This window comes from Haliotis cracherodii, unplaced genomic scaffold (genome assembly GCF_022045235.1).
Source record: "Haliotis cracherodii isolate W230 unplaced genomic scaffold, xgHalCrac1.p SCAF_6, whole genome shotgun sequence".
Taxonomy (NCBI): domain Eukaryota; kingdom Metazoa; phylum Mollusca; class Gastropoda; order Lepetellida; family Haliotidae; genus Haliotis; species Haliotis cracherodii.
The window spans coordinates 3,928,778-3,948,788 of NW_027266319.1; the positions used below are offsets into that span (position 1 = coordinate 3,928,778).

Genomic DNA, 20,011 nt, shown 5'->3' on the forward strand with positions numbered 1-20,011 from the left:
AAGGCATTTTCTTCATATGACTATAGTTAATTTGACATGGCATGATAGATTAACTATGGGTTATATGAAACAAAAATCGGGTGTTCTTCTTTTAAATAGTATATATTATATATTTTTCAAGACATAAATTACTCTAGAGTAGATGGATACAAGATAAAAATGGCTATATATGTCACCTTGTCTTGAAGAATGTTTCGTTTAAGTTATAAATAAAGATACATAAATAAAGATACAACTCTGTTGCCATTTGCACCATTGACATTACATTAAACAAAACAAAAAATACACACAGAAGATATTTGTTTATAAAACAAAAAAGATTCATTTTTCTATGTGAAATTAACCACCAAGGAAATGGATTATGGCACTTTTCAACACGTAAACTCTATGTCTGGTGTTATTAACACCATGGGATATTAGGAGTTAATGGATGTGCTATCTTGTCTCTGAATCACTGGCTTTGATTCCTCACATGGCTTCAATATGTGACGACTATTCAGCCCCGCCGTGATATTACAAGAACATTGTTAAAATTGGCGTCCAATTCCACTGAGCCACTGACTCGGCACTGTTCCCAGTCATTGCTAGAATAATATACAGTGATAGCGAGAACGTCGAACCCCTTTAATCCGGAAACCTCGCTTTCCGGACGATTTTTACTGAATGTCAATATACAGTAACAGTACAGTAATGACATTACTTAGCATCCACAGCTCGCTAAACCGAACAGTTTCTAATCCTGATGATTTCACGAGGAACGGTGCCATCCAGATTAACGACGTTTACGGAGAGTGTTAGGGCTTCGGCCCTTCCCCATACTGAAGCACATGTAGCATATGTGGTGGCTCCTTGGGAAAGTGACTTTGTTCGAGATATGCCTCTGTTCTCTCCGCAGTGAATGGGTACCCGGTAGAATGAGATGGTAATGTGACTGTTAGCCTTCTAGCGCCTCACAGACAGCTTGGGTTGTATACTCCCTAGGGAGCTGAGGACGAAACATCTAGCGCACACTGATCTATTGACCAGGATAATAATAATGTAGAGCTTTGAAATACACTGCCTGCGGAGGTATGCGCTTTACAAGATTATTATTATTATTATTATTATTCCTCCTTCTTTGGCGTAAGCTAATTAGCACAGTGTAACAGTGAGTGAATGAGTTTGATTTTACGCCGCTTTTAGCAATATTCCAGCAATATCACGGCGGGGTACAACAGAAATGGGCTTCACGCATTGTACCCATGTCGGGAATCGAACCCGTGTCTTCGGCGTGACGAGCGAAAGTTTGAACCACAAGGCTATCCAACCGCCCCGATTTAAATAAGAAGATATTGGTGCTTTACGTGTCAGTGTATTAAAAAGATATTGTGTGTGAAATTACCGTTTTTTTTAGCCCACACACACACACACACACACACACACACACACACACACACACACGTAAACGTCTGAGACCTGCATCACTTCGGACTCTCCTCCCACATCAAGCTGACATGTCTTTATTTAGCTGAAATACTGTTCAATTCAGCAATAAACCCCTCACTCACTCACTTGCATCTATTTTGTTACTTTGCAGGTTTATAAGTCAGCTGCCCCTGCAGGTGTTGGGGGCTGGGGTACTGTGCGACAACATCCCTGGGCTGGTGGGGAAGCAGAGACGACTCTGCCGCAGTCACCCGGATGTAATGGTCAGCCTTAGAGAGGGAGCGCGGCTTGGCGTAGAGGAATGCCAGAACCAGTTCGAATCCCAGCGCTGGAACTGCAGCACGCTCGACCGGGATGCCTCGGTGTTTGGAAAGGTCATGTTGAAAGGTGAGGAGTTGAGTCAGTCAAAACAACAGGATGGAGTGCAGCTAATCGTCAGGGCAATGGGTCGGGTTATTTCCGAAAGGATTCCGGACTAGAATTGGTCTTCAGCAACCCATGCTTGTCGTAAGAGGCGACTGTGCTTGTCGTAAGAGGCGACTAACGGGATCGGGTGGTCGGTCTCGCTGACTTGGTTGATGCATGTCATCGTATCCCAATTGCGTAGATCGATGCTCATGATGTCAATCATTGGATTGTCTGGTCCAGAATCGATTATATACAGACCAACACTTTTTACGAAAGGGGGATGTCCAGTTATTACTTGTATGTTTATTTCATCTAAAAAATACCCCTCTCTTAACAATAGTATAGGCATGGACACAGCCAAGGGGCCGATATGAAACGCCCTGTATTACGCTTATATATTACACAAAAGGAGAGTTAAAGAACATCCGAGTATTTTCAATTGACTATATGTTATGGGTCACGGCCTTGACAGATTACCTATAGTCATGTGAGAATATCGGATGTTCTTAACTTCTTTTGAGTAGTATATACATGTTCGGCCATGTGTATACGGATCTACTAGAGACGCAAAGATTCGCACTTTCTGAGTTCGAATCCAGGGTCTGCTCCGATTATGTTCCTTGGTTCGAGGTGTCCGGGTTTCACCAAAATGGTAAACGCGTAAGTCTTTTGTAACTTTGGACTATCCTCCAGCATTAGACCGACGTTCCTAACTGAGATACTGTATATAACGACGTTAAACCCTACTCCCTCGCTCAGACATAAACTTGTGAAAAGAGGACTTTAAAGCTTTGGGAACACCAATGACGCGAAACGAAAAATACAAAACAGTCAGCTATGTTTTCAAACAGAGACTGAATCCTGTCAAGGGGCCGTAGACATGGGAAGGGATGCGAACCCGCGATATGCGAGGGCCCTGATCACTCGTACTTGTGCGTATTTAACCATTCTTTTATTTATTAAATACGCTCCCAAAGATAAAGGGTTAACTAAAAAAATAATTTAATCAGTAACTCGTTTTGCACGTGTAGTACTCAGCTCCTCATACTGCTTTCCAGAGGGCTGCCTCTCTAATTGATTTCCTAGACCTCTGGTGACCTGTGTCACGGTTAAAATTGACCTGTCGCCAATCGTCACCCCGCCCAGTGATGACTGACAGACCAAATTCCAGTATGTTAGGGAAGCCATTAACTTGGGAGGGAACGGTATTGTAACTTTAATCGTTCCGCTTCAGGGCCAATGATCAGATTGCAAATCTTAGTTCTACTTTTATAAGGAACTGACAGTCTTTATGATAGAACGAGCGTTTTGACAGCGGTACTTTGGGAAGCTATTCAGTTACAATATGAAAACACTAAGATTAATGACTTGCCCCACTTGCAGAATATGATAGTGTTAAAGGTAATCTGATTAAAGATTAAGTGGCTTTTCAAAATATTTGGATTAAATATTCAAGCTATGACATTTGGGGAAGACACTGTCTGCGTGTTTGGCCTTAGCTGACGTCGATGGTGCTTGATTAGTGTGTTAAAACACCGGCTATATCTCAGCTATAATATAGGGACAACGTGCTTTGTAGTGTGATGTGTGTGTTGGTGACTTGGCGTGTTCTATGAGATTGTTTTTGAGTGTGTTTCTAGCGTGCGTGTGAGTGTGATTATGTGTGTGTTATTGTGACTACGTGTGTTTGTGTTTGTGTGTGTGTGTGTGTGTGTGTGTGTGTGTGTGTGTGTGTGTGATACAATGCTGAAGATATATCCGTACATCTGGTGCTTCCTAGTCTTGTTCTACACTGTATGTGCTAAATGAGGTGTCAACTTTCAATGAACAAACATTGATGAGGAGAAACTGTACAGTGGAAGCCCGTTATTCCGTTCAGTACAGTTGACAGTACAATCCTCCGGATTAACGAGTCATGGATACTTATCTATCAATCATTGATTATTCATACAGGCTAACCACGTGACTCCGAGTTAGAATTGTTCAGCAACCCATGTTAGTGGTTAGAGGCGACTAACGGGATCGGGTGGTCAGGCTCGCTGTCTAGGTTGATGCATGTCATCGTATCTCATTTGAGTAGATCGTATTCATGATGTCAATCACCGGATTGTCTGGTCCAGACACGATTATTTACAGACCGCCGTCATATAGCTGGAATATTGCTGATTGCGGCGTAAAACATGTGCACAGCTGAAGACCAGCATGGCCTTAACAAAGGTCACTGTATATAATTCATAATTCAATCATCAGTAATTGACAATATATTTTTCATTTACATATATTATTCATTATTCGTGCCAGATATTTGTTTACTTTTAATTGCTTTCGATCCTCAGCTATAAGCAGCTTACGCTCTTAACAAATGTCTTGACACGCACATGTTAAATAATTACCCCGGGTCTCTTCGTCTTGGGCTCCGTACAAAGGTATTTGGTGGGCGAGGAAAGGTCAGACACGTGATCACAAGTAATTTGGAATGAAAAAACTTGTAATGATTCTTCACAGTTTAAAAAAACAACATCGAAGTCGAAAGTAATTCTCGGCTCATAACAAGCTTGTTGAAATATCCCCGCCCGTTTTTATGTCCCCTGAAAGATTAATTACCTGGTCCGCTTCCGTTTTTGTCCAATCCATATTTCACTAGGACCCCCAAGACGATTTGTTCAGGGCGGTGAATTCTCTGGCTACGGGTTTTAAGGCACTCGAGGTATTCGCGCTTGTTCAGATTCCTTCTATCCATTAGTTATCTGACGAATGCAGAGGAAATTTGAAATTACGTAAAAATAATTACGTTTCGATGTCCCGTGTGTGTCAGAAATGGTTTGATTTTTAAATAACATACTTAATGAAATTAGCAACCATTGTAAAATTATATACAGTACCAAATTTTCAGGAAATTATTATTTATAATTCCAAACATACACAGTCCTTGAGCAGAGCTTATTAAAAACAGAACGTATCATAAAGTGCCCTGGATAATGGATATAACATTTGACTGAAATGAAAGCGCTCCAAACAGTTGAACCTTGTTAGTCCGGGTCACTCCATAAACCGGACACTCAAGAAATGGCAAACAAAGTTCACTGTCGTGTTCGATGTTGAGTATAATGAGTTGTATTGAGACCAAATATTTTTTCAGCAACAGCTGCAAAACCAGATATTTGATTAAGAAAAAAAATGAGCAAACAATGTAATTTTTGTGGCAGATAATTATTTGTTTCCAACAATATGAAGCATAATTATGTCTTTCAAGACTTTTCGTTTACAATTTACTATTTTCAATAAACTCCCAGCCCCGCGAATATCAAACAGTCGCCCTCAAATCCCAACACACGCTAACTCCACCGCCTCCGTCATCTGTTCGATACAATTCCGCGTCAAACCAAAAGACGTTAAAAGATGGCACTTGTTGTTAACCCGCCTGGCGCTCGGCGTTATGGGGATAAAAACAACGACTGGTCGGCTGGGAGTTATTATTTTATGTCTGGGTTGGTGTCCATGTTAAACTGAAGCATGGTATCTCAGTGACATAGCACAAAAATACCGGCATTAGTCCGGACTAGTACAAAAAGATACGGACACACGCACGTGCGCCTTCACGCACACGCACACACACACACACACACACACACACACACACGTTGCTATATAAGCGTATTAATCTTGAACGCGACGTTAAACCCCACCTCACCTCACGGAACGTGACGCCCCGAAAGAATCAATAACTCAGGCAGACAAGACAATCAGATGCCACTCGCAGCCAAATGCAACAAGTGGAATATGCGTCTTTAAAAATGCATACGAATGGTGGCGAACTTGGCTCCGTATCAGATCTTTCCCGACATGCACTTAGTATTCATTCTAAATGTGTTTCCGGTTCGTCTGCTTGCACTTACGTGTTGAGAGAACGGCGATAACGCAGGGTTTTGTTTTTTTCATATTTCTGGTTTATTCGAAATGTTTCATTTTTCCACCATGGACATTTCTTGTTAGAGTATCCCATGAATAGAATGTGTATTTAGCGGGATAGTCTGCACATATATGAATACCGACCACCTTACATCAGCTGACACTTGGAAACCCAGGGCCATCATTGTTTGTGTTCTTGTTATCTGTAAATATTCGTTTTCTTGAAAAAAAAATTCCTAAACTTTATTGTTTTTGAAACATTTTAAAATTCTTAATGAGAAACTTTAGCCCCAAACAAAGATTGTGATCATTTAAGTGAAGTTATTACTTACCATTCTTACACTCGTTTTTTAAATGCCAGACGCTCAGACAACTGAAATATTAAACTTACAATATCTTATAACCACAAGATATCTTTTAATATACAAACAAGTTTAACAACCTTGAGTAATTTACTTTATAAAAAATGGGTGCCATACAAACAGTAATACCTTTAATAAATAAAAAAATAATTTACGACCAACCAGAAATTAAGCCAGTTTAGTCTCCGACCGCATCATGAATAGGGCCACTTAAGTATATAAAATAAATCTCCCTGGCTATGCAATGGCTCTCGCGAGATAACGCACAGTCTTTAACACGATACCGAGATAGTTGTACTATGTAAAGACAATGTTATGTCCCGCTGGGAGCCTAGCCCCTGATACACTATGGGAACATGATACGCCATTGAGAGTGTAGAGATACCGAAGTCGGTTTGGGGCGATTTTATCACATATACCTTACATTAAAGGTACTATCGTAAAAATGGTACCTATCCTCTTGTTTTTCCCTAATACTTACGGCATAAACATTAAAAAACATCTCATCCCGTCTTCATCCGCACGGACGGAAGCTAGAATGTCGATAACGTGCGTTATTTGTGTTTCGTGTAATACAAAAAAGTTATTTCCGATATTCTGTAGTATTTACCGCCATCAATCCTGTATAAAAGGTAAGCCTTATTGAGTAAACCCTAAGAGTGGTATTTCGTCAGGTGGGCGTGTGACGTCATAGGAACAAACCCTTGTGTTTGCAATTACTGGTTCTCGTTTCCGAACGATATAAGATCAGTTGTGCGTGCTAGTACCGCAGCCAAATGCACTGACGTCACAGAGGACGTGACACGAAGGAAACGTAGAGTAATTTATCGTGACAAGATCCCCATAGTATTAACTCTAATAACATTGGGATGATAACGCTTAAGCATACGAGATAGGGGGTACACACTGTATTACATGCCGTCAATGTTATCACAGATGTGTTGGTGGTTACGACGTCGGGTTTATAGCCGACAAAACAGAAGCTTAAAGAGCCATAGGATGGGCTCAATTGGCAGGCCAAGAAAGTCAGGTTATCAAGGCCATTTTGGTGGTCAGCTAACTCAGTTTCCTGATTTATTTCAAACTAGTGTTAATGATGGCCCACTAATTATACCGAGAATATCCCAGATTCACACATGGCACGAGTTTCCTTGTCTGGACCTGGGCCCCGTTCCGCAAAGCGGTCTTAGCGCTACAGTTGTAAGTCTATGCAAAGACGTTTATACGTTACAGTGGCTCTATGTTAACGTGCGGGAGTTACGATCTTCTTAGCGAGCGCTAAGATCGTTTTGTGGCACTAGACCCTGGATTGTAAATGGACACTGGATAGTTGAACGTGGTCCATCTAAAAACATCCTTCTTAATATCAAATTGAAATTTCAGTGTTAATGTTTCGAAAGTTCGTCCTTATACCCAAACTCCTTTCCATGTTTTATAAAGAAATATTAAAATTGATGATTATTAATATAAATTCGTTAGAATCATAAACGTACATTTATGTTTCTTAACCCTTGTTGGGGTTGAGTCAGTCTTTGCCACTTGTATTTAAGTTCCACCCAGAAGTGGGGGAAGGTAGCACAGTGGGTAATGCGTTCGCTCGTCACGCTGAAGATCCGGGTGGATATCAACACAGGTGCAACCTGTGCAACCCCTGCCGGTTTTGCTGAAAAGTGTTCAAAGTTGCACACAACGGGAAACACCCATTCATTCTAAATTTGTTTTTTTATTGTTTTTCCCCTTAACGCCACACTCAGCAATATTCCAGCAATATGACGAGAGTCAGTACAAAATCGAGTCTGGGCCAGAAAATCCAGTGATTGACATGATTAGCATCGATCTACGCAATTGGGATACGATAACATGCATCAATTAAATCAGCGAGCCTGACCACCCGATCCTATTAGTCGCCTCTTACAACAAGCATGGGTTGCTGAAGACCAATTCTATCCCGGATCTTCACATGGGCATCCTAAATTGATAAAAGTACTTGGTGATGAGTTTCAACCTTGTCCTTCCGTTTTGCTCCAAATGTTTCCTCGTTTGAATGTCAGCACCCTGGTATTCTTATGTTGACATCGCCATGTTACAAATATGTCAAATAACAAGTAATAATTGCAGCTTTGTCTCGCTATGTTAAGTAGGAAGCCGCGAAGCAGCTTTCGTCTATGCCATATCATCAGCAGGCGTGGTTCACGCCATCACGCGGGCATGCAGCAAGGGCGAGCTCCACGACTGCGCGTGTGACCCAAGCAAGAAAGGGACGAGTTCCGACAGCCGAGGCGAATTCGACTGGGGAGGATGTTCCGATTGGGTCCAATATGGAAGCAAGTTTTCTCGGATGTTCATTGACGCCAAGGAGAGAAAAGTTCGTGATGCACGTGCCCTTATGAATTTGCATAATAACAGGGCGGGCAGAAGGGTAAGGAGTGATATATACATTAATATTTTATATTTTCCATTGCTGTTTTGAATGTACCGTGGCAATGTGTCGAACTAACAGAGGCTAAGTTTGGAGAGCGCCATATTCAAAACCGAACTAGCTTGGAAACGTGCCCTGTCGGAACTTCATTAAAAAATAAGATAAATTATGTTCACATTTATGTTTTTGAATCATCAATGTTGAAAGGTACTGCCATGTTAAATTAGTTCATTTGTAATTTGTAATTTTCAGGCCGTGAAGCGATTCCGGAAGTTAGAGTGCAAATGTCATGGAGTTAGCGGGTCGTGTGCAATTCGCACGTGCTGGCTAGCGATGCAGGATTTTCGGCGCGTGGGTGATTACCTCAAGACAAAGTATAATGGCGCCACACAAGTGATGATGAATCAAGAAGGGACGGGATTAATAGTAGCCAACAAAAACCACAAGAGGCCCACCAGATCGGATTTAGTGTATTTTGAAATGTCACCGGATTACTGTTTACGGGATTTGGAAATAGGTGAGTTATATTTGTACTATTTTACTATCGTGACAGTGGTTTAGCCCACTGGGTAGTGCGTTCGTTCGTGACGCATAAAACGTGTGTTCGATTCACTTCATGAGGAGTAATGTGGAGTCCTTGGATTCAGTCCCGTGTCAGTCACTGCGTTGGTTGGTACGAATTAATACTAATCTATGTATATTCATGATACTCGAGAATGTCATAAGCCTATAGTATATTACCGTATTTCCTCTATTAGACGCTGGAAAACCAATATACGATTCCATCATCTGATGAAGTGAAGTATGCATATCACATGAACTTACGCTTTCACTTTCGGTATTTCCCGTGTCTTTGAAAACGGGACCGCCTCCGTGGTCTAGTGGTAGAGCGTCCGCCCGGAGAGCGGAAGGTCCGAGGTTCAATCCCCGGCCACGTCATATTGAAATACGTTAAAAGATGGTACTTGTTGTTACCATGTCTGGCGCTCGGCATTAAGGGGCTAAAACAAGGACTGGTCGGCTCGGAGTCAGTATACTGTGTCTGTGTGGGGTTAAACTGCGGCTTGGTATCTCAGTGAGCTAGCACAATAATTCGACATCAGTCTGGACCAGTACAAGCAGACAAACACACATACACACACACACACACACACAAGTACGTCGCTATTAAAGTTCAATAATCTTGGACGCGATGTAAAACCCAATTTCACCTCACCTCACCTTTTGAAACGGCATATACCCTAAAGATGACTGCAAAATTTGGGATTCCGTAAATCTTGCGCGAAATTAGTACACGTCCATGTGTCTAATAGAGGATATACGGTAATTATAAAATATGTTGTAGAGAGTGCCCATTTGACTGATATTTGACTGAGATACCGACACACTATGAACACTGCATCGATGTTGTCATATTCGTGTACATGGACCTTTTTCTTTTAATTACGCTGGCGGTTGTCATTAAAAGTTATATAAAGAGCCAGGCAAAAGAAAGCATATACTTGAAAATTGAAAATTACAAACGTTACTTGACTGAAAACAGTCGCCAAACACTGCAAACTTCAGGTTCAAAACACATCTTTGATGCCAATATCAGATACATCACCATCGAATAACAATATCCTTCTTAAGCCCGGCAGGTGAGAATTGATGAATAAGGTCAGGAAAAAAGTATTCATTTAGAATAGTTTTCTCCACTTACAATGGACAAAGAGGTTCAAACTCATCCTCATCTTCAAGATCACCCAAAGTGCGAAACTCAATACATTAAACTACGGTCATAACGAACTCAAAGGGACTACTATTTTTAGTTCGTTATAACCATAGTTCGTTATAAGCATATATACAGCATAACTACAGCAAATAGTCGGGACCAAAAAGTTAGTTCGTTTTATCCGTCAGTTCGTTATAAGCGTGTTCGTTATAACCGTAGTTTACGTGGCTACCCGTCTCGATAGAGATATTGTATGAGGGTTATTCAAAATTCATAACAGGGTTCCCAAACGGAAACATTTTATTCATTGTTTACCGTAGATCAGCATGTATTAGAAACCCGGCCTGCATTCTTTCAATTTGTTTTTTTCTCTAAAATTAATCATATTACATTCAGTGATACTGCATACGTATGTATACTACAAACTATTCACCTCAGTGTACCCGTATGTCTTTGTCTCGAAAACTTGACACGATGTTACTGGCTCATTGTCTATTCAAAATCTGAATGGATGTGTCTGGTTCTGTCTCGTATGTATGAAAATACTTATTGAAATATACCTCATCGTATTTTATCCTCCTTCCTGCTGAGCCTGTTAAAAAAGAGGATGGAGCGGCGTGTTCTTCGTCACGTGAACATTGGCTATTTTTCCTAGGTGAAAGATGAGCACATACATTGTTTGTACACACTGATTAACCCATAACGTACACTACCCTTGTCAACACTACTGGACCTAGATCCGATAGTCCCCGTCGCCATATCACAAAGAAGGGTATTTTTCACACATGCTTTTGCGGTTTTGAATGACATTTTCCAAACCATACATTGGCTGCCTGGAAAAAGTGACACTAATTAAATTCTACAGTTTGCAGTTTAAAATTTAATGTTTAATTCATGACTATACGGGTCGAACGCTGCAGAATTACCTCCCCTGTTTTGGGGACCGACTTCCATTGACGACGATCTGCCCTTTGTCACCTCTAAGTCTACTATGTACGAGAGCCGCGTTCACCGTGTAAACATGTATGTTATGATTAACAAAATCTAATTTTCCGAATAATAGGTTTTGTTGTGTGTAGAAGGGATCGCCTAGAGCGCGGTACAGCTTATATTGCCGGGACGCTTGTCGTCTGAACCGTGGAAATGTCCTTTATAAACTGTGTTTTCGGAACTGTCAAATATGTCGGATTCTATAAGAGATTATTCTCATACTGGGCCGGGGTTATTGCGCTTAGAATACACGTGGCTGGGCGTCTTTAACCCTTTATATGTCACAGAAACGCTTTTACACCCAAATTTAAGACAATTTTCCAGTAAGTTTTTGTCAACGGAAAATAAAAAATATCGAAATTGAGGAACTGAAAAAAGTTTAAATTAAGATAATATTTTGTCTTAATTAAGAAAAAACCCAGAATATATATGCTCCTGTCAAACATAAGGGGTTAGTGCTAACGGTATTGTTTAAGTGACAGTAATGCTTTAGTGTCACAGTCTGTGAAACAGCCATTGCACTCTTGTAAAGGAACAGACCGTTTAATCAACATATGTGCTTTAACTATTTGGTTTGTCTCTGAGAATAAATAAACCTCCACCTCGACGAATATTTGTTTCATTGAATAAAAATACAACTTCCATACTTATTGCAAATAAAATCGAGAAAGTAAATTACAGTAAAATGCGGTTATAAAGAACTAATTTTAGTACGCTATAACCGTAGTTCGTTATGAGCAAATGGCCGGGATTAAGAAGCCAATTCGTTATAACCGTGTTCGTTATAATAAACATGTTCGTTATAAACGTAGTAACTGCAGATGGTCTAAACTGATTATTCTCTGGCGTTGACGATACACATTAACTCGATTTTTTCATATTTATTGTAATTAAAAAAAAGGAAAATATGAATTTAAGTTTTGCTATTTAGAATTTTATACATGAACAAACTTAGTAATTTCTGATTATTTTATGGCGTTGATGTTATATATTTACTCGATTTGCAATTATTAAAACATAATGTATATGTCAGGAAAGCTATCTTGTTTGAAAATGGACACTCTATGTTTCTCACTAGAATATTACGTTGAGATGCATCTGCGGGACGGTGTGTAATTTGATTTGTCTTCCTCGCAAACTGTACAGAATTTCTCCATTTAAAATGCCCGGCTAGAGCGAGTATCCATCTTCAGTTTAAGTAATGAATCACGAAAATAGATAGCCCAATACTTGAACACATGTACGTGAACTTGTCAATTGGTGAGGTGAAGTGAGGTTTAACGTCGCGTTCAAGATGTTTGCACTTATATAGAAAATCTATTAGCGACGTGCAACCATGTGTGTTTGGCTGCTTGTACAAGTTCGGTTTGGTAGTGCTAACCTACTGAGTTACCATGCCGCTGTTTACCTCAGACACAGTATACGATCCTTGTTTTATTCCCGTAATACGGATCCAGTACTAATCAACAACTACCATCTTTTGAGGTATTTTGGTATGACGCGGGCTGGGTATCGAACCACCGACTTGCCGCTATGAGGCGCTTTATCCACTTGACCACAGAGGCTGTCTTGTAAATTGAAAAATAGGTGACTAATAACAGTTGTATTATCTTTCAATACTGAATTATCGATTCATTCTGAATACAGTAAAATCTCGTTAACTCGCATCCCTTCTTTTAAGACAAGGTAATGTTATGGCAATATTCTTTTCGGCACTGCATAAAGCGTCGCTCCCCTTGTCTCGAACTTCGGTTTACTCGCTATAGTTCGACGGTCATGGACTCTTCAGCCGTGCACGTGGGTTTCACCAAATAGGTGGGGCGGTTGGGTAGCCTAGTGGTTAAAGCGTTCGCTCGTCACGCCGAAGACCCGGGTTCGATTCCCGACATGGGTACAATGTGTGAAGCCTATTTCTGTTGTCCCCCGCCGTGATATTGCTGGAATATTGCTAAAAGCGGCGTAAAATCATACTCACTCACTCACTCACTCACTCACCAAATAGGTAACATCTAAGAACTGCATAACCTCGGGTTTACCTCCCACATTCCGAAATACAGTTATCACCGGAGTTAAGCCAAACTCACTCACTCGCCCTCACGCAGAATTTAATTTCCTGTAAAAACACTTTAAATCATACAAGTACAAAATTAGTAATTATATATAAGCACATATACAAAACATACAGCAAATGGCAGTTCGTTATATCCGTCAGTTCGTTATAAGAGTGTTCATTATAAACGTAGTTACATGTAATATGCAGTCATATGATCTATTTATATGCAACTGCTGTAGGTATTGCCGTATATAAAAACTAATCACGTGTGAATGAAGGCAGGCTATCGTATAAGCGATCCATACCCTGAGACGGCACCAAGCGGTGAAGACTATAACAAGTCAATCTGTAGCATTCAACCTGTCAAGATGAGCCGCCGATGGAGGCAGATTGTTTAGGTGTGTGATCCCCGTGTCGAGATATAGCTGCAGTGGTGTGTGCATGGTCAGACGTCGACATGGAACAGACTTGAGATGGAATCTGTCAGTTGTTGTCGAGTACATTTACATCGTAGTGGATAGACGACGAGTGACAGCACGTTGCAAGCATGAAATGAACTTCCGCTGAAAATAATGTATGGCGAAGCCAGGAAAATTCTTCCTGAGGTAGAGCCTTTACATTTCGATCAAGATTTTTAAAAAATAATCTTTTGACCTGTCCTTAATATATTTTTATTTTTAAGCACTGTTAAAAAACGATGTTTAAACTCAAATTTCGTGTTTGTACCGGATCCGACTTTTTTACATCCCGGGTCACAAGGGGTACGTCCTAAAGAGGACGCATAAGTTTGATGGTGCATAAGTTTCAGGTTAACTTTTATAGACTATAAACCTACAAAACAGTTTTGTTACTGTCAGAGAGCCTTATATCAGATCTTGCGTGAGATGCACGTGCTACGAATTGTACTGTCTGAGGTTCATCTGTGTATAAATGTACATCGTCTGATCAGATGACCCTATTCTATTGGAATCGTCCTTTGGCTGTGGTTAGTTTTCAAATATGTTTTAAGTGCAGTGCAGGCTGTAGCGGATGGTTTTTACTCCATTATCAGTAACAGATCATGTTATACACTGTGATCTGTATCTGCAACCCAAGGGTTGATAACGTTGCGCTGAAACACATGATCAAGACAAATTACTCATCCTATATAAAAAAACCTATTAAAATAAGTTCTTGCTTCCAATGAACCGACCGACCCTACAACAATCTGTCCAAAATAGTTTATTTTATTTTAAACACTTTAAAGAAACCATTTGTTCGGTTTTGCGCCGGAACACTTTTTGAACACGCCATGCTTTTTGCAAATTGTGGCAGGTTTCACCGGTAGAGCAGGACTGAAACCAGGTGTCATCACTGATTTTCAGTGATTTATTCACAAAATATTCCCAAGTATTGTGCCCTTTACACCAAATGGAATCTACTTCGGAAGATAATCGAGACTGATTATTCTTTGGCGTTGACGTGGATATTGTGTCAGGTTTCGGATTGGAACCTACTCGGGGTCACCATGACCTTGGACCCAAGAGAAGCCTGACCCAAAGAGGTCAAGTTGCACATAAGAGTCAAATCCTTTATGTGATTTGCAACCTTTAAAGGAAGTTAAAAAACCTTTGTCCAATCATGAGAAACACGTCTTTTTACTGACTTCAACCCGCACCCTGCTGTCACTGGCCACGGATGTTCGCTTTAAATGTTTCTCCGACAAGTATGCTGGGAGTCCTCCACCCGGAAGCCCCACGAAGACACTGAAACTTGAGAAAGTCGATACCTCTCAAAACTGTCAACCTTGGAATGTAATTAGGTTTCAATGTCACGTTTCATCTGTAGCGACAACTCGTGAAAACGTACTCCTGTCCAGTTCCACGTAATGTGTTGTTGCCGATATTGTTTGAATGGAAAATGAAATCTCCCTTCTCCCAAGAACTTTAAGAACATATTCATGAAATGATAATGTGAGGTGAAATTAGGTTTACGTGTGTAGATGCTTGTACTAGTCTGGACTAATGTGTGTTTTATAGTGCCAGGCCATTGATATAGCATGCCACAGTTTTAACAAGGATACCCCACAGTATATTGACCAGTCTGTGTTTTGTCCCTTTAATGTCGCGCGCCAAGTAGGTAACAAGTACGATCTGTTAACGTCGCTTGGTATGACGCGGCCGGGGATAGAAACATCGGTCTTCCGCTATACAATGCAATGATAAAATAATTTGTAATCTAATGTACTTAAACTGAATTCTTCCGGGTAAATTCCATGACACAACGAATCTAGAGTTACCATCTACAGAGGTATGTCCGAAAAGACGTGTGCCTGGGTGCACCAAACATGTTTAAGATTTCATATCGCAAATGGGAACAGATTGAGTTTTGAAGAAAATGTCAGATTATATTTTATTTGAGACATGTTATACAGGGGAGGTTTCCCATTCAGTAAACATTCTTGCTAACTGCGTGAAAAGTGAGGTGTCTGCTCCATGCCAACACCTCAGCGTCTCACGTGAGATTCAGCGCCCCCTGCCTGTCGAGATGTGAACTAAGTAGGGTTTAGGCACTGCACATTGCCGCAGGTTCAGACAGAATGTGTCCATCACCGGCCATCACTGATGTATTCCGTGCCAGAGTCGATCAAGATGGCAACTTTGCAGTGGGCCACAGCACGAGGCATTCGCCATTCATTTTTATAATGTATATATTCAGTCATGGTTCTTGACTTGGATGTAACATGGAGCTCGTGCAAAACACCATGTAGGCCATATTGATTGAGGAGAATGTTTAAAGCCTATTTTATTAGCGGTTCTTCATAAATCATTTTAGTTGTCAGTTCCTGATTGGTCTGGGTACGGGTGGCCCAGTGCTTGTCAAGAGTTGTGTCTCTGTGTCATGCTGTTTGTTTGTTTGTTTGTAGTTTTGGGGCGGTCGGGTAGCCTAGTGGTTAAAGCGTTCGCTCTTCACGCCGAAGACCCGGGTTCGATTCCCGACATGGGTACAATGTGTGAAGCCCATTTCTGGTGTCCCCCGCCGTGATATTGCTGGAATATTGCTAAAAGCGGCGTAAAACCATACTCACTCACTCATTGTTTGTTGTTTAACGCCGCACTCAGCAATATTCAAGCTGTATGACGGCGTCCTGTAAATAATCGAGACTGGACCAGACAATCAAGTGATTGACATCATGAACATCGATCCACGCAGTTGGGATACGATGACATGCATCAACCAAGTCAGCGAGCCTGACCACCCGATCCCGCTTATCACCTCTTACGAAATCGTAGTCCCCGTTTACGACAAGCATGCAATACAACAGAGAGGACTATAATGTCCCTAAAACCTCGTGATATATTAATCTTTTCACTAGGCTCTTTGTCCCAATATCCGACTCTTGTTTATCCGAACATGAATGATTCTGGAACAGTGATTTGGAGGTCCACTGAATTTCCACACGTTATAGGGGCGGTCGTGTAGCCTAGTGGTTTAAGCGTTCGCTCGTCACGCCGAAGACCCGGGTTCGAATTCCGACATGGGTGCAATGTGTGAAGCCCATTTCCGGTGTCCACCGCACTGATATTGCTGGAATATTGCTAAAAGCTGCGTAAAACCCTACTCACTCCACACGTTACTTATCTACGTATCTTATATATTTCTTTCAGCCAATATTGCAACTTTCTGAGCCTTAAGTGAACAAATGAATGCTGTGTTTCCTCCTCACCGTGGGACTTTCCTTACAACTAATTAATAGTTAAACAGCTATCGTTACCAAGATTCAGTCATGACAGGGTGGGAATAATGTGTGCTCAAGAAAATTACTTGTTGTTGAATCAATGAATCACTGAATTCTAAATTCCTCTAAAGTAACAGGCCAAATAAACGTGAAACCGGGCATGACGTGTCGAGTAACATCACCTAAGTAATTCTCCGTAACGAAGTTAAGAATGCCTGCTTGACTATCGCAATTAGCCGCAGCCCCAAGGTATCTAAATTTACGACCCACGCGAATCGAGTGTTTCGTCCCCTCTAAAGAGCCAGCTGCGATTATTTCAAGTGTCATCTTTGTTAACACGATATCCTTCAATTGTTTGCTGAGTGTCTTCAGATTGAGATAGGGGCCGAACAACACGAGTAGGAAACCGATCTTGCCATCGACTTTACAACAGCGTAGCTGGAGGACTGGGGTGTTCAGTCATCCATACACGACTCTACCTGGCCGGGTAATTGAAATGTTTTCAGCCAAGGATTTCATTGTGTTCCGTCTTTGCCTAGGGCTGTTCAATTCACGGGCAGACTCCGGTAAAACTTTCGCCATTTTCCGAATGATTTGGTGTGAAAACACGACATCCGCGTTTAATCCCCTCCTGTGGTTCGCCCCCGTCATTGCAAGTACAGATTGTGACCCCCAAATAACGCCGTGGCCCCCCTCATTTCCCCATCCCACCCGGGCTTCCACCAATTGTTCGGAGTCCAGACCTTGGTTGAAATTTCACGCTCAATATACATTGCCTAGGGCGGAGCTAAGACCATCTAAACTCATGTAGATTCGCTATCCATAAGCTAAGTGTTGTACGGGAGATCATTCATATCGCTACCATAATATTTTCTCTTCAGTAGGTAAGGATTAACACTGTATATACGCTCAATTCAATTTGAATGATCGCGGTAATCTACTCACATAAAGACGCAATAGTGTGGATAGTTGTAAGGAAAACAGCTTGAAACACAATTGTCACCAGCACATAACCCCCGCCAGGGGGCAGCAAAAGGACTGAAATGCCCTGTTGACTTCCTCTTAGGCTCCGAGCGCCGGAACTCGATTCCCATGACATGAACCAACACCCCAGCCCCCACCACTCTTCTCACCACGGCAATAGCCCGGGGGGTAGCAGCACACAGGAGGTGGTGATAATCTCAATCTGGTGCTTTCAGTGGGATCGTCATCATACGGTCGTGTCTTAAAGGGGGTCTAGGCTCGGGCATGTTAGCGGTCCGGTTAAATTGATTCAAGAGTGAGTTGGGTTTAACACCGCTTTGAACAGTGTTCCAGTTTACAGAAAGTCCGTGGTTATGCGGGTAATACGCGTTTAGCACTTTGGTGAAAGCCACGAGCACGGGTATGGTGCTGATAATCCTATAACCATGCAAATCCGATATACGAACCCACGATCCTAAGATCCTGGCACGATCAAGGGTCGCAACTCTGTGTAACCAACTTACACAACTGGGCCATCCGTGCCCTCAAGGATCCCTGAAGTAATACTGTTATTTTAGTCAAACATATACTTTCGTTAATGATTCAATCACACAGTACGGTAAAAACACACCAGAAATCAATTAACATTAAATAGACCCTTTCTTATAGCACTTATCAGTAATCCTATGAAATACGTAGCCAACTAAAACGACATAAGAGTGGCGGAAGATTAAAGCGATTGGTAAATAAATAAACAGGCACGAAATGTGGTAGTAATTTGAAACTACATAAAACGGAGTCATTTGGCCAGATAAAGCCTTCATTTGCAAAGGTCATTGAAATGCTAATTGATTCGTAGGAAAATACTACCGATATATTCCAATTAAAATCGTCCAGTGATAGACATGTTCCTGTCGACGTAGTCTGTGGGGTAACTTCCAGGGCAGGCTAGCACCGGGATGGGAACTTTTGATATAAACCATTGGCACAAGTGCTTGCCATTACAAGGAAACACATCGCTTGCCCACCAACTTGCGCAAATACAAAGGTAAAAGTCTTTAATCATGCACAAAGTAGGTTCCCCAGCACGCTTGGCAGAGGTTCCCAGACAGACGAAGTGTTGGTTGGAATCGGGGAATTTGTTTACAGCGAGACAGATGAACATGCAACTAGACTCAGTAGTGATTTCTGGGAGCTATTTCGGCGGCGCTGCATCCGACTGATCCAGGACCTGTTTGTCTACACGCAGTCGTATAAAAAACAAAGCACAAATGTACCCGTCGATATTTCCTCACACATTTCTAGATAGAGACGTTGATTTGTAGGCAGCTGTGGTTGGTGCTGGCATGTGTAGGTGCAGACGAGGAGCGGCGTTGATTAATGGCAACATTTACTGTCATACGCAACAGGATAGATTGAAAATCTGAACTTTGAACCACCCAGCCTAACTCACTTTTTTTTTCATTTATGGCGGCTTTGAAGGGGTTTTTTTTGTGGTAACATTCGCTAAATTCCAACAAATTAACTTTCATACATGGTATTAAGCTTTGAGTAGTCATTTGACCTTTCCAAAGAATATAATGAAGGAAAGAGTATTCTATGCAACGATTATTAGTAATGAATTCTTCAACAATATTCTGTATCAGTTTTCCAAATCAGCTTCCGCAAAGGTTTCAGTCTCTTGATTTAAACATTGATATTCAAAAGAGGATGAATATTCAACCTTTTTAGGGCTTGTGGTGCTGATTGTTTTTTCTCCGCATTTTGTTCCAAGGGAACCTTTCGATAAATCTTCATCTATACCTGCTCTATATTTTCATGTACATATCGAATTTCGGGACATCCGTTTCCGCAAATCGAAGTGATACATCGACGGGTTACAATAAGGAAAATATGTTGATATGTCGTTTTATCCCTGGGTACACAACGATGCTATCAGGACCAAAACGACATCGTCGGTGCGCCTGGCCAATCTGGCATAAACCTTCATATTAGATATAGTTAGGCCTGATACTCTGAAATGAAGATCACATGAGAATGACAAGGCAAG

The 20,011-nt window shown here is 41.3% G+C and overlaps 1 protein-coding gene across 3 annotated transcripts in view; it reads left to right on the forward strand.

The window, feature by feature from the left end:
• The window catches only part of LOC139445054 (protein Wnt-2b-like), a 71,394-nt gene that overhangs the window by 48,278 nt on the left and 3,105 nt on the right, over window positions 1–20,011 (forward strand). For 2 of the 3 annotated variants that reach the window (XM_071226123.1, XM_071226121.1), the window contains exons 2-4: window positions 1,577–1,812; window positions 8,243–8,523; window positions 8,776–9,040. In XM_071226123.1, coding sequence (XP_071082224.1) covers window positions 1,686–1,812; window positions 8,243–8,523; window positions 8,776–9,040 — 673 coding nt within the window. In that variant the 5' untranslated portion in view covers window positions 1,577–1,685. The remainder of the gene's footprint in view (window positions 1–1,576; window positions 1,813–8,242; window positions 8,524–8,775; window positions 9,041–20,011) is intronic. The other variant, XM_071226122.1, reaches the window with a different exon arrangement.